The sequence below is a fragment of the Chelonia mydas genome, chromosome 1, assembly GCF_015237465.2.
Source record: "Chelonia mydas isolate rCheMyd1 chromosome 1, rCheMyd1.pri.v2, whole genome shotgun sequence".
NCBI lineage: Eukaryota > Metazoa > Chordata > Testudines > Cheloniidae > Chelonia > Chelonia mydas.
The window spans coordinates 211,119,424-211,134,167 of record NC_057849.1 but is presented as its reverse complement, the minus strand read 5'-3'; the positions used below and the strand labels follow the sequence as shown (position 1 = coordinate 211,134,167).

Genomic DNA, 14,744 nt, shown 5'->3' with positions numbered 1-14,744 from the left:
AGGAGATCTGGGGATTAGTTTGAGGAGCATCAGAGAGCTGTGAATGTGATACGAGGAGATCTGGGCTTGAGTGCTCGCTTGTGTGTTATCAAAGGAAAGATGTGTATATGGACCTTGAGGTTGCAGTCGGCATCATTTGTGTAGGCTGTGTCAGGAGCAGGGCACTGGGTTCATCTTGCCATGGGTACTGTCAGTAGTGAGTTGGGACATGAGAGCTGTGTGTGGATTTAATGATGGGTGGGGGAAAGTATATGTTTAGGTGATATCTTGTGTTGATGTGTAAATGGGCGGTAAAAGGGTGGTTGTTATATTTTGCAAGCGTGGTATGCTCTCGGGGGCAGGCTCAGTGTTTGAGCATAGGGAAAGTGCAGATAGTGCCTGACTATTACAGTGAACAGGCAGAGTGGGAGTGTGTGTGCATTAACTCTGCATTAACAAAGATTTTTGCCATTTAATTTCCTAGGTTTTTAAACTGAAAGAGAAATGTTTGTTGGTAGGAGTCAATGCTTTTTCTAAACAGTTGTAGTTCTCATCTAGGTTTGCAGCTATGACTAATAATCTAAAGACCTAGTTTTTCTATAGAGTTTTTCATGAGTAGCTCTCAAAGTACTTACATCATAATCCACATTTCACAGATGGGAAACTGAGGCAGAGAAGAGTGAAGTATCTTCAAAGAATCATAGAAATGTGGGGCTGGAAGAGACCTGGAGAGGTTATCAAGTTCAGCCCCCTGCACTGTGCCAGGACCAGTTAAATCTAGACAGAAGTTTATCCATCCTGTTCTTAAAAACCTCCAGTGATGTGGATTCTACAACCTCCCTTGGCAGCCTATTCTAGAACGAACGTAAACTACCCTTCTAGTTAGGATGTTTCTCCTAATATCTAACATAAATCTCCCTTGCTGCAGGTTGAGACCATTACTTTTTGTCCTACCTTCAGTGGACAGGAAGAAAAAGTCACCCTGGTTCTCTGTATAACAGCACTTAGTATATTTGAAGACTGATATCATGTCCCCCCAAGTCTTCTTTTCTGAAGACTAAACATGCCAAGTTTTTTTAACTTCTCCTCATAGGTCAGGTTTTCTAAACCTTTTATCATTTTTGTTGCTCTCCTCTGGACCATCTCCAATTTTTTTCAATATCGTTTCTAGAGTGTGGCACCCAGAATTGGACACAGTACTCCAGCTGAGGCCTCACCAGTGCCCCCTAGATCAGGACAGTTACATCCTCTGTCTTACATAGGACATTCCTGTTAATACACACCAGAATGATATTAGCATTTCCAAAATTGCATCCAATTGTTAAATCGTATTCAATTTGTGATCTACAGTTACCCCAGATCTTTTTCAGCAGTACTACCACCGAATACAGTTATTCCCCCTTTTGAAGCTGTGCATTTGACTTTCCATTCCTAAGTGTAGTACTTTGCCCGTTTCTTTATTGAATTTCATCTTGTTTTCAAACCTGCTCTGCAACTTGTCAAGGTCATATTGAATTCTAATCCTGTCCTCCAAGTGCTTTTGATCCCTCCCAGCTTGGGTCACCTGCACATTTTATAAGCATTCTTTCCATTCCATTATCCAAGTCATTAATGAAAATATTGAATAGTACCAGACCCAGGACTTACCCCATGGCACCCCACTAGATACACATTCCCAGTTTGACAGCAAACCACTGATGACTACTGTTTGAGTACAGTTATTCAACCAGTTGTGCACCCACCTTATAGTAATTTCATCTAGACCACATTTCTCGAATTTATGAGAATGCCGTGTGCCACTATATCAAAAGCCTAACTAAAATCAAGATATCTCCCGTCTACTACTTCAGCCCTACCCAGGAGGCCAGTAACCCCATGAAAGAAGGAAATTAGGTTGGTATGGCATGATTTGTTTTAGACAAATCCATGCTGGCTCTTCCTTACAACTCTATTATGCTGTAGGTGCTTATAAATTGATTGTTTAATAATTTGTTCCAGTATCTTTTGGGTATTGAAGTTAAACTGACAGGGTCCTCTTTATTCCAGTCTTTATAGATAGGTACTTGCCCTTCTCCAGTCCTCTGGGACGTCACCTGTCCTCGATGAGTTCTCAAAGATTCATAGATTCATAGATATTAAGGTCAGAAGGGACCATTATGATCATCTAGTCTGACCTCCTGCACAACGCAGGCCACAGAATCTCACCCACCCACTCCTGCGATAAACCTCTCACCTATGTCTGAGCTATTCAAGTCCTCAAATTGTGGTTTAAAGACTTCAAGGAGCAGAGCATCCTCCAGCAAGTGACCCATGTCCCATGCTAGAGAGGAAGGCGAAAAACCTCCAGGGCCTCTTCCAATCTGCCCTGGAGGAAAATTCCTTCCTGACCCCAAATATGGCGATCAGCTGAACCCTGAGCATATGGGGAAGATTCACCAGCCAGATACCCAGGAAAGAATTCTCTGTAGTAACTCAGATCCCACCCCATCTAACATCCCGTCACAGGCCAATGGGCCTATTTACCATGAATATTTAAAGGTCAATTAATTGCCAAAATCATGTTATTCCATCATACCATCTCCTGCACAAACTTATCGAGTTTAATCTTAAAGCCAGATAGGTCTTTTGCCCCTACTGCTTCCCTTGGAAGGCTATTCCAAAACTTCACTCCTCTGATGGTTAGAAACCTTCATCTAATTTCAAGTCTAAACTTCCCGATGACCAGTTTATATCCATTTGTTCTTGTGTCCACATTGCTACTGAGCTTAAATAATTCATCTCTCTCTCCAGTATTTATCCCTCTGATATATTTATAGACAGCAATCATATCTCCCCTCAACCTTCTTTTAGTTAGGCTAAAAAAGCCAAGCTCCTTGAGTCTCCTTTCACAGGACAGGTTTTCCATTCCTCGGATCATCCTAGTAGCCCTTCTCTGTACCTGTTCCAGTTTGAATTCATCCTTCTTAAACATGGGAGACCAGAACTGCACACAGTATTCCAGGTGAGGTCTCACCACTGCCTTGTATAACGGTACTAACACCTCCTTATCTCTACTGGAAATACCTCGCCTGATGCATCCCAAGACCGCATTAGCTTTTTTCATGGCCGTATCACATTGGCGGCTCATAGTCATCCTGTGGTCAACCAACACTCCAAGGTCCTTCTCCTCCTCCTTTACTTCTAATTGATGCGTCCCCAGCTTATAACTAAAATTCTTGTTATTAATCCCTAAATGCATAACCTTACACGTCTCACTGTTAAATTTCATCCTATTACTATTACTCCAATTTAGAAGGTCATCCAAATCTTCCTGTATGATATCCCAGTCTCTCTCTAAATTGGTAATACCTCTCAGCTTTGTATCATCCGTAAACTTTATTAGTACACTCTTTTTGTACACACTTTTTGTGCCGAGGTCAGTAATAAAAAGATTAAATAAGATTGGTCCCAAAACTGATCCCTGAGGAACTCCACTGGTAACCTCCCTCCAGCCTGACAGTTCACCTTTCAGTAGGACCTGCTGTAGTCTCCCTGTTAACCATTTCCTTACCCACCTTTCAATTGTCATATTGATCCACAATTTAACTAATAATTCCCCACGTGGCACGGTATCAAACGCCTTACTGAAATGTAAGTAAATTAGATCCACTGTGTTTCCTTTGTCTAAAAAATCTGTTACTTTCTCAAAGAAGGAGATCAGGTTGGTTTGGCACGATCTACCTTTTGTAAAACCATGTTGTATTTTGTCCCATTTACCATTGACCTCAATGTCCTTAACTACTTTCTCCTTCACATTTTTTTCCAAGACCTTGCATACTACAGATGTCAAACTAGTAGGCCTGTAGTTACCCGGATCACTTTTTTTTTCCCTTTCTTAAACATAGGAACTATGTTAGCAATTCTCCAGTCATGCGGTACAACCCCTGAGTTTACAGATTCATTAAACATTCTTGCTAATGGGCTTGCAATTTCATGTGCCAGATCCTTTAATATTCTTGGATGCAGATTATCTGGGCCCTCCGATTTAGTCCTATTAAGCTGTTCAAGTTTTGCTTCGACCTCAGATATGGTAATATCTTCCTCCATGTCCTCATTCCCATTTGTCATGCTACCGTTATCCCTAAGATTCTCTTTAGCCTTATTAAAGACTGAGGCAAAGTATTTGTTTAGTTATTGGCCCGTGCCTAGATTATCCTTAACCTCCACTCCATCCTCAGTGTTTAGCGGGCCCACTTCTTCTTTCTTTGTTGTCTTCTTATTTATATGGCTATAGAACCTTTTACTGTTGGTTTTAATTCCCTTTGCAAGGTCCAACTCTACTTGACTTTTCACCTTTCTCACTTTATCCCGACATGTTCTGACCTCAATAAGGTAGCTTTCCTTGCTGATCCCTCCCATCTTCCACTCCCTGTATGCTTTCTGCTTTTTCTTAATCACGTCTCTGAGATGCTTGCTCATCTAGCTTGGTCTACAAGTCCTGCTTATGAATTTTTTTCCCTTTCTTGGGATGCAGGCTTCCGACAGCTTCTGCAGCTTTGATTTAAAGTAATCCCAGGCCTCCTCTGCCTTTAGATCCATACGTTCTTCAGTCCAATCCACTTCCCTAACTAATTTCCTTAATTTTTGAAAGTCAGCCCTTTTGAAATCAAAAACCCTGGTTGCAGATTTATTTTTGTTAATCCTTCCTTTCAGTTTGAACTGAATTAGCTCATGATCACTTGAACCAAGATTGTCCCCTACAACCATTCCTTCTATGAGGTCCTCACAACTCACCAAAACCAAATCTAAAATGGCATCCCCTCTAGTCGGTGCAGCAACTACTTGATGAAGGAATCCATCAGCTATCGCATCTAGGAAACTCTGAGCCCTATTATTATTACTAGCACTTGTCCTCCAGTCTATATCTGGGAAGTTAAAGTCTCCCATGATCACGCAGTTTCCATCAGTATTTACTTCATTAAAAACATTAAAGAGGGCTCTATCCATATCCAAATTAGATCCCGGCGGTGTATAGCACACCCCAAGCACTATCACAGGGGAGGCTCCAGTAGTTTTCTTCCCCAATGTAATTTTTGCCCAGATGGACTCTGTCTTATCCATTCCATCGCTTCTTATTTCTTTACATTCTACCTCATCATTGATATACAATGCTACTCCACCACCTTTGCCTTTATTTCTGTCTTTCCTAAACAGCACATACCCTTCAATACCCGTAGTCCAGTCATGACTACTATTCCACCATGTTTCTGTTACCCTATAATATCTGGTTTCACTTCCTGCACCAGTAGCTCTAGTTCCTCCATTTTGTTACCTAGGCTCCTCTCATTGGTGTACAAACATCTTAATTTTTGCTGTTTGGCCTCGCTCACATTCTATACCTGATTAGGCACGGTCATTCTACAGCCAGTATAACCTATTAGACTGGTATTCACACTGCCCTTCCTCCTTATATCCATTCTCCTACCCATGGCTGTATCCTTTCTTACTTCGTTTTCTTCCCTCTCAATGCTAAAATCCAGTTTGGAGATTACCTGGACATCTCCCAACCATCTCCCCCAAATTCCTAGTTTAAAGCTCTCTTAATCAGTTGTGCCAGCCTCCATCCTAGAAGTCTATTTCCTTCCCTACTCAGATGAAGTCCATCCTGAGAGAACTCTCCTCTGTCCATGAATGCCTCCCACTGGCCACACATCCCAAAGCCCTCCTTATAGCACCACTGCCTAAGCCATCTGTTGATAGTCACAGTCTTGTCACACCTTTGTTGCCCTTCTGTAGGAACAGGCAGAATCCCACTAAAGATCACCTGAGCCTCAATTTCCTTCAGCGTCTTTCCCAGCCTAGCATAGTCTCCCTTAATACTTTCCAGCGAGAATGTAGCCGTATCATTTGTTCCCAAATGAAGGATAATTAGGGGATTCTTTCCCGCTCCCTTTAGGATCCTTTTCAACCTCAGGTCTACATCCCATATCTTAGCACCTGGAAGACAGCACACCCTTCTATTCTCTGGATCAGCTCTGGTTACAGGCCTGTCTATTCTTCTCAGTAAAGAGTCCCTGATCACATAGAGCTGCCTTTTCCTGGTGACAGTGCTATTCTCCAGTCTATCCCCTGTTCCCTCTGGCTGCAAGTTCTTTCCATTCCTATTCTCCCTTGCAATCCTCTGCAACTATCCCGTATCCTCCTGGGGCTCATAGTTGGTGTAGTCTCCATTGACTCTTCCCCGTTTCCTATAGGATTAGCCGCTCTTCTCTTTTTCCTTGCCCTCTTACCTTCAGTGACCACCTGCTGTGCCCCTTCTTCATTTTCCAACTCCACAAACCTATTCTTGAGCTCTATTTCTCCTTCACTAGCCCGTCTTTTCCTCTGCCTGGTTCTTTTAGTCACATGCTTCCACTGACCACTTTCCTCACCCAGCAGTCTCCCCTCAGAATTCCTCAGTCCTGCTTCCATCTGCAAGTCTGAGCTTTTCCCTTCAGATACCTCATGTCTTGGCCCCATAATCTGCTCAAACCCCTTCCTAAACTCAACCAGACTTTCCACCTGCATCTCCAAACCTCGGATCTTTTCCTCCATCAGCTCTATCAGATGGCGTTTCATGCAGACAAAACTCTTACCAGGTGCCCCCTCCAGGATCATGTACATACCGCAGCTTCCACATCCAGTCATCTTCATTGTGTCTTCCACGACATGGGTCACTCCCACTGCTGCCTCTGTATCGGTCATAGCCTTCCCACCTAAATCCTGTTAATCTGGGAAACACAAACCACACCAAAACACCACCCCCCACAGCGAAAACAAACCCCGAACAAGCACCACAAGACAAACTCCCCTTTCACACTCCCCTGTTTACCCCTCTGTTTGCTGGCTCCTGTGCCGCGGCAGCTGTCTGTGTATCATGGCTGACGGTTCCACCAGCGCTTCAGCTAGATCCTTAAGTATCTTTGTGTGACACTCAGGGTCCAGACACCCCAAGGGGAGAACAAGGGGCCTGAAACCCAAAGAATAAGCAGTTGCAACAACTGTTTGTATACAGTATTATTGTACTATAACAGTGTAATGGGTAAAAAGAAAAGGAGGACTTGTGGCACCTTAGAGACTAACAAATTTATTTGAGCATAAGCTTTCGTGAGCTACAGCTCACTTGGGTAAGATATCATATAAAAACTGGAGACATGCTGGTTATGGATATCATTGTGTGAGGTATATACAGATGGCGAGTAGAGTTATGTATGTGTGATGGAAAGATGTTCCTAAAATATGTTTTGGGGACAGACTTGAGAAACAAGTTTGTCCTAGACAAAGGGATGTTGTTTTGCCTGTTTGCCTGTGTCTCCAATGTAAACTGAGCAAGGTGAGGCCAGAGACAGTGGAAATTATGTTACATATGAGCCAAGAGGATGATGGGAAGTCACTAGGAAGAGTCAAATAGCAAAGGAGAAGAAATTTATCTGGGGAGGCACTTTAGACAAACACATTTCAAAAGGTTACTAGAGTATACAAAGAAGGGGAGAAAACTCGTTAGTTACCCATCCTTTAGTGGGCAAAGAGGACAGCACCCTCCAATTCTGTGAATGTTGGATCCTCCTGCCGGAAGGCTTGGAGATGCTGGCAGTTTGATGTGAGAAAGCTGTTGAGGCAAAGATCATAGTTTGCTAAAGTAAAGTCTTAGACACTAGAAAGTGTTGTATTTTGTTTTGTTTGTAAGCATTTTCTGCTTCTGTTATCTCTGCTTAGTATCATTTAAATCTATGTTCTTTATTAATAAACTTATTCGTGGTTTTACCATAAATCAGCTCCATGCTGTGTGTTAAGGTAAAGAGTGTGTCCTCAGCTGGGCTTGTTACCCAGGGGTTTTAGAACCCAAATCAGTGGTAATTTAACTGGTTTTCTTCAAGAAAAAATTAATATGGCCATAACTCCTCTGTCTGATAAAGGATTGATACAAACCAGAGTGCTTTACCTAAAACTACTTTATTAGATTTCAAGCGCGTCCACACTATGTATGCTGTAGCAGTAGGGTGCAGAGCATTCCAAATATTTACAGTTACCTAAAAAGTCTGAAATGGTCTCAAGAAATTAACAGCCAAGCTACCGGGGGCCCCCTCCTTCCATCTGACTATTGGGGAACTTAGGTGTAAAATCCTTGCCAAAAGGAAAGCTTCCCCAGACTGCTCCAAAGCACACTTTCTAAATAATTTTTTTGTAAATTTTCTTTGGATAAAGCACACAGCTCATAATAGCCTCTAATGGGCTAATAATTTCCCCAGCAACAGCCAATAACAATTCATTATTTTTATTAGCAAAATATTCCTGGTTATAACAATGATAAAGCTTACATGTTAGAGGCACCTAAAACCAAGGTCGGTTGCCCAAACATTTTTTTCTATTTTTACAGTACGTTTATTTTTTATTGTATTCTCCCATTTTGATTAGAAAAACTGCAAGCATGGAGCTATTTGGCCTTGCCTCTCAGGGTCATTAAACTATTGTTAGCTATGTGATGTTTGGGTTTCAGCTGGCAGTGGTTGAACATACAAAATGACTGACTCCAGTGCTGTCCAATTGTGGGGTACATGCAGGAATGTCAAATACAGGGCTACAGGCTAACAGGCTAGTGTGTGTGTAGTGTATCTTTGGGGACAGTCGACTTAATTTCTGTGAGGTTTGCATTCCTTCCCCCTCATTGTTAATATTAATTGTGTTGAGTATCTGCTCACCATTAACCTATTTAGTAAAGATTAAAGCAAAATAGAAATTAAACACCTCAGCCTTCTTGATATCACCCCTTATTAGCTCTTCTTTTAACTAAGTAGAGGACCTGACTTTACTTCATCTTTCTCTTACCCCCTAATGTATTTAGAGAACTTCTTATTAGTATTATCTTTTTATGTCCCTTGCTGGGTGTAACTCGTATTGTGCTTTAGCCTCTCTGATTTAGTCCCGACATGCTGGTGCTGTGGTTTTGTGCTCATCCTTAGCAAGTGCTTCACATTTCCACTTTCTGTACGATTCCTTTTTGATTTTCAGTCCTTAAAGAGCTCCTGTGGAGCCATAATGTTCTCTTACGATTCTTTCTGTTTTTCCTTCACATCAGGATACTTTGCAGTTGTGTCTTTAATATTGAGAAACTGTCAGGTCTCCTGACCTCCTTTTTTCCCTAAGATTTTTTTTCCCATGGGAACTCAGCTATCAGTTCACTATGTTTGTTAAAGTCTGGAGTTTTTGAAGTCCTTTTTCCTTATTCTGCTTCTTTCACTCCTTCCTTTCCTTAGAATCATGACAACTATCGTTTCATGGTCACTTTCACCCAAGTTGCCTTCCACCTTCAGATTCACTAACAATTCCTCCCTCTGGGTCAGAATCTAGTCTCAAATGTCGGTCCTCCTGGTTACTTCCTCTACTTTTATGGAACAAAAAGTTTTCCCCAACACATTCCAAGAACTGATTTGAACATTTAGTGTTTTGCCTTATTACTTTTCCAACAAACTCCCCTGTTACTGTCAGGTCTTGTGTTTTGAATATTTATGTTTGTTGTAGAAATGCCTCATCCATTCCTTCTCCTGATTGGGTGGTCTATAGTAGACCCCTACCATTACATCACCACTTTTTTCCCCGGCTTTTATCTTTGCCCAGAGACTTTCAGCTGGTCTGCCTCTCACCACCTTCTGGGGCTCAGAACCTCAGACTTGCCCAAGGTCAGACAGCAAGCCAGTGGCAAAGCTGGGGATAGTCCCAGTCCAGTGGTTTTTCCACTCGGCCACAAGGTTGCTATGTGATTCCTCAGTGCTCCTCCCTGTCGTGTACATTTTGTTAGAATGGAATGGGGATAATGGTGGTTGTATAGTTGCTCCCGGGGCCTGCAAAGGGGTAGGGCTCCCGTAGATTGCAGCACACACACGGAAGGGGAGAATTCATGGCTGATGTGCCTTACTTCAACCCCCCAACTTTTTCTGCTACCCTTCCTAGTTTGCAACCCCTCCTGTCTTCTCCCTTCCTCCTCTCCCAATCCTCACACTCTCCCCCTTCCCTGAGCCCACCCCGCAACTTCTTCTCTCCCCTACCACCGATTCCCATTTGTCTCCCTCCCCATAATAAACACATCCCTGGCTGAAAACCCAAACATTTCCCCCTGTTACCACCTACTCTTGCACCCCTGATCACCCCTCCCCTTCCCAGTCAGCATTCACATTTGGAAGTTGTTTTCTTTTCAAAAGCAATTTCAGCACATTCTGAATATGTTGCTGCACTCAGATTATATTTACACCAAACAAAACCCCCATGAGAGAGACCAATTGGAGCAATAAACCTGCTTTTTTAACATCACGTTTCTTTTCTGGGCTGGAGTTGCGCTCACAGTGCCAGGGGTGGGGGTGCCTAGCTGTAAAGGCCACAATTTACCCTCAAAGCCACCCACATCTCATGCTGGATTGTCAGGTTTCCAGATAGCTATCCTCTCTCACTGCACATGCTCAGTGTAGTCCATTAGATGTGTGTGTAGGCGCACAAGCCTTGGCAAGCACCTAACTGGAGAAGCAGGCTCGTTTTGAAATAACATCTTAATTTGATTTCCCCCAAAGGCTGGTGGATGCCATATCCTCTGTTGGGGGTAACCCTCAAGTGTCTGATAATCCAATCCAATCAATCAGGCAGATATTAGAGCACTTCGAAAAAATTAGCTTTGAAGGAAAGCTGGTCTCAATCTTAACTGTTGCAGAGCTGTCACTGAGCTAGAATATCACCACTGTGTATTTTATTCCCAGTCAGACCCCTGAGTGCAACTGTTCTGATTCAATAAGCTTCCAATAACCTAGGACTCAGCACCCTTGAGAACCCCAGTTTCTTCACATGGCATTTGTGTGATAACTTAGGGGCAGCCGCTCCAGACTCCTGACCAGCACTCTGGAACCACCAAAGCAGAGACTGGCCTCAGCCAAAGACAATCTGTCCCAGGCATGACCCTGACCCCAGAGCAGTAAATGCCGGGGCGGAAGTTTGGTGGGTGCTGTGTGACTTCCCACAAAGGGCAGATATGAGCAATAACGCCTGCACTGAAAGAACCTGATAATCACATATGAACATCCTCATTTACAAAGTGCCCAGTAAACTGGGAAATAATTATTAGTTAATTATCCCAGGTCACTGGGGCTCCTTCGTCACATCTTTGGATACAATTGTTCAAGAGAAATGTCCTTCTGATCTCCCTTCTCCTTCTTCTCAGGGTACGGCGGGTACAGGCTGGCAAATGGCAGCACAGGGTGTTCGGGGAGAGTGGAGCTTCGCCACGGAGGCGCCTGGGGAACCCTCTGTGACTCCCAGTGGGATTTACAGGCTGCCCACAGCCTGTGCCAGCAGTTTGACTGTGGATTCGCCCTGTCGATGCCAGCAGGGCAGCTCTTTGGCACAGGAGATGGGCCTGTCTGGAACGGCAAGTTTGGCTGTGAGAGGAATGAATCCCGCCTGAGGGACTGTCTTGTAACTGCGCTGGGCACAACTGAGTGTCCCCCTGGGAGTGAAGCCAGCGTGGTGTGTTCAGGTGAGCAGCTGCAGGGGGAAAGAAAAGGATTGGGGATTGGGGAACATCCTCAGCCAGATCTTCACAGTGTGTCAATCAGCCAAGCTCCATTGGGCTCAGTGAGGCTATGCTGATTTACACCAGGTGGGGACTGGCCCATAATTTGGCCCCCTGTCCCTGCACCAGCCAAGTCTGCTGGAACTGATCCCTCAGTGAAATGCTTATGGTGCCTTGAGTATGGAATGTACCAAGGAAACCAAATTCTGGTCCCTGGACCTCCCTTCGCACTAACTGACGTGGATCGAGTATCAGTTTGTGAATGGGCAGGTGTGGAATAGTCCCACAGCCCCCACAGGGTAACTGCCAGCATTGATCACGAGCAACAATCCCTTCCTGTTCCCCACTCCCCTCTCTGCTGTGGCCATTAACACTGGTCACTGCGCCACCTCGACACTCACTTTCCCTTGTGCTCAGGGTGCCTGGGCGGCAGGTTGGTGAACGGCACCGAGTGCTCCGGGAGAGTGGAGATCCAACATGGAGACACATGGGGAAGCCTCTGTGCCTCCCACTGGGATTTGCAAGATGCCAACGTCCTCTGCCATCAGCTGAACTGTGGATATGCCGAGTCGATCCAGGGAGGAGCCCATTTCGGGGAAGGGAGCGGAACCGTATGGAGCGACACTTTTCATTGTGAAGGGACTGAACCCTGTCTGTGGGATTGTTCTCGTATGGCCCTGGGCAACCCAGCCTGCTCCCCCAGAGACACGGCCAGTGTTATTTGCTCAGGTAAGTTTAATATATATGTGTGTGTATTAGTCATAGTGCAGTTTATAGGCCAGCTTAGGATCATCATGAGTCGTCCCATTGACTACAGTACGCAAGGTAAGTAGGGGTATCGGAGTGTTGCTCTCTTTGTTTAAGTTCCCCAGATCAGAGACACCTCCAGGTGCAGTGAGGGGTGGCGAGGTGGATCCTAGCACTAGGCTAGAGTGAACCGGAGAGAAATGGCTCTGTGCTATAAACCTGGGGTTTGTGATTCACAGATTCCCTCAGTCCCAGCAGGGCTGACTCAGCCCTTCATCAGGTTGAGGTTGGTGTTGCAGAAGCAACCTATATGCAGAGATCTCATCCATGCTGTGGGGCCATTACAATCCCATTTCACTCTCTGGAAAAGTAGGTGTTTGCCCTGGTGTTCCTGGCCAAAATGCTTCCCCCGTTGCCCATCCTGGGTTGTGTGCTGGTGGGCTGCAGCCCTCACCTACAGAGCTTGCTCAGTGGGTGTGTATGTTTGTAGATCATTAATTCCCCACAGCACTTCATAGAAATGGTCATTTCTTTGCCAAAGATCCCAGTTTTCAGGAAAGCATTCAAATGGCTTCAGAGCTTGGCTTCTGAGCCATCTGGGAACTTTCACAAAGATCCTGCTCTTAGTGAGAGCAGCTGGCGCTTTGATGAAGATCCTCCTCTACAATGCAACACAAATACTGCAGGGGTCCTTTTTCCTGCAGGCTTCTCCAAAGATCTTCATCAGCTTCCCCATGCCACACCAGAGAACTGCCATAGCTGATCGATGGCAAGTCGTCTGATGGCTATCCATAGTGGCTAGGCCCAGATTTTTACAGCTGTTTCACTGTTGCTCCATTCAGCATGGCAATGCCTAACGGGTTTAAGAGCCTACGTTTCATTTTCAGTAAGGATTTAGGCACTTAGCAGCCTTTATCAATGAGATCAATAGGAGTCACATCCCTGAGTGACATAACCATGCCAACCTCACCCCCAGTGTAGACAACGATAGAAGAATTCTTCCATTGATCTACCTACCACCATTCGGAAAGATGGATTACCCACAGCAATAGTAAAACCCCTTCTGTCACTGAAGGAAGCATCTACACTACAGTGGCATAGCTGCAGTGATGTTCTGTGTCACAGTAGCGCCCACAGTGTAGACATGGCCTTAGTAAAACATTTAATGCACACAGAAAACATTGTAAATAGTATTTGGAATTCTATGAATAACTTTTAAACAAAAGCTATTAGACAGTAAATCCACGGGTCCTCCTTATACAGACTTTCCCCCTATTGCTTCTGTTACTACTTCACATGTTCTATACTTCAGCATACACTCCAAACACATTCCCCACTGATCTTCTCTTAGAGATGATTTCTCAGGCTTTGCAGTGTGGTTGTAACATGTAGTGGGTCTTCAGAGCTTGAGAAATGGCAGCACCTCAGCCGTTTCAAACACTTCAGAACTCGGTGAGCAACGAAACAGTCTGGGGATCTTAGCAGCTAGCAGCGCTCCAGCCCTAGGCTTGGGTTAAGAGTTGACTGGGTCTCTCAGTTGCTGGTGAAACAGAAATCTGTAGCCTGTATTCAATGTGGTACCAGGATTGGAAGCAGCCTCTACAATATCTGTCTCTGGATCTCTGTAAGGCTCTCACTCCATAGAGCACTGTCTTCTCCCCATAAACCCAGCTAAATCAGGCAAGAATTCCCAAATCCTCACCTCACCAAGTGCTGCCCCGTTCTCTCTCTTTAACTGAGACAGAATCCCAGTTTAGAGCAGTCAGCTGATAGCTAAATGTAAATTCCATAGTCTCTGTGGTCTCCACAGCAACAAATACTGCCCCAGCTCTCCCTCTACGTCCATAGACCACACCATGGTGCACCAAACATTATCCCAATGGAGGGCTTCCTTAGAAAATAAAGCTGGCATAGCACTGCCCTGTATCCACGGTGGTACAGGGGTTGGGATCAGCCCTCACAGCAGATACATCTCTTAGCCACTGAGTCCACAGGGCTGTCTTCGCCACGGTATACATTAAAAAGCTGGGTTGACCCAGCTAAATCACTCAGGGATAAGAAAAATCCTCACCCCTGAGTGACACATGAAGCCAACCTACCCCCCCCCACCCCCCGCAGTGTAGACAGCACTAGGTAAACAGAAGAATTCTTCTGTCAAGCTCGCTACCACCTCTCAGGGAGGTGGATGAACTATAGGAATGGGAGAACCCCTCCGGTCGGCATAGGTAGGGTCTACACTAAAGGGCTACAGAGGTGCAGCTGCAGCGCTGCAGCTGTGCCCTTGTAGCCTTTCGAGTGTATAGAAGCCCTTCAACTCCTGTATTTATAACCTTCCCCCCCCCGACCCTGCACTCTAGCTCTGCCCTCAGAGGGTGACTAGGGTGTGGGGTTGCCCATAACGTAACAGAGGCCCAGAGTATCCAGATAAAATCTATGTCCCCTCCCCATG

At 44.8% G+C, this 14,744-nt stretch overlaps 1 protein-coding gene across 1 annotated transcript in view; it reads left to right on the top strand.

Moving 5' to 3' along the window:
- The window catches only part of LOC122461353 (scavenger receptor cysteine-rich type 1 protein M130-like), a 68,153-nt gene that overhangs the window by 26,965 nt on the left and 26,444 nt on the right, over positions 1–14,744 (top strand). Inside the window, 2 exon segments of the mRNA XM_043551788.1 lie at positions 11,198–11,512; positions 11,966–12,277. Of these exon segments, the coding sequence (XP_043407723.1) occupies positions 11,198–11,512; positions 11,966–12,277 (627 nt within the window).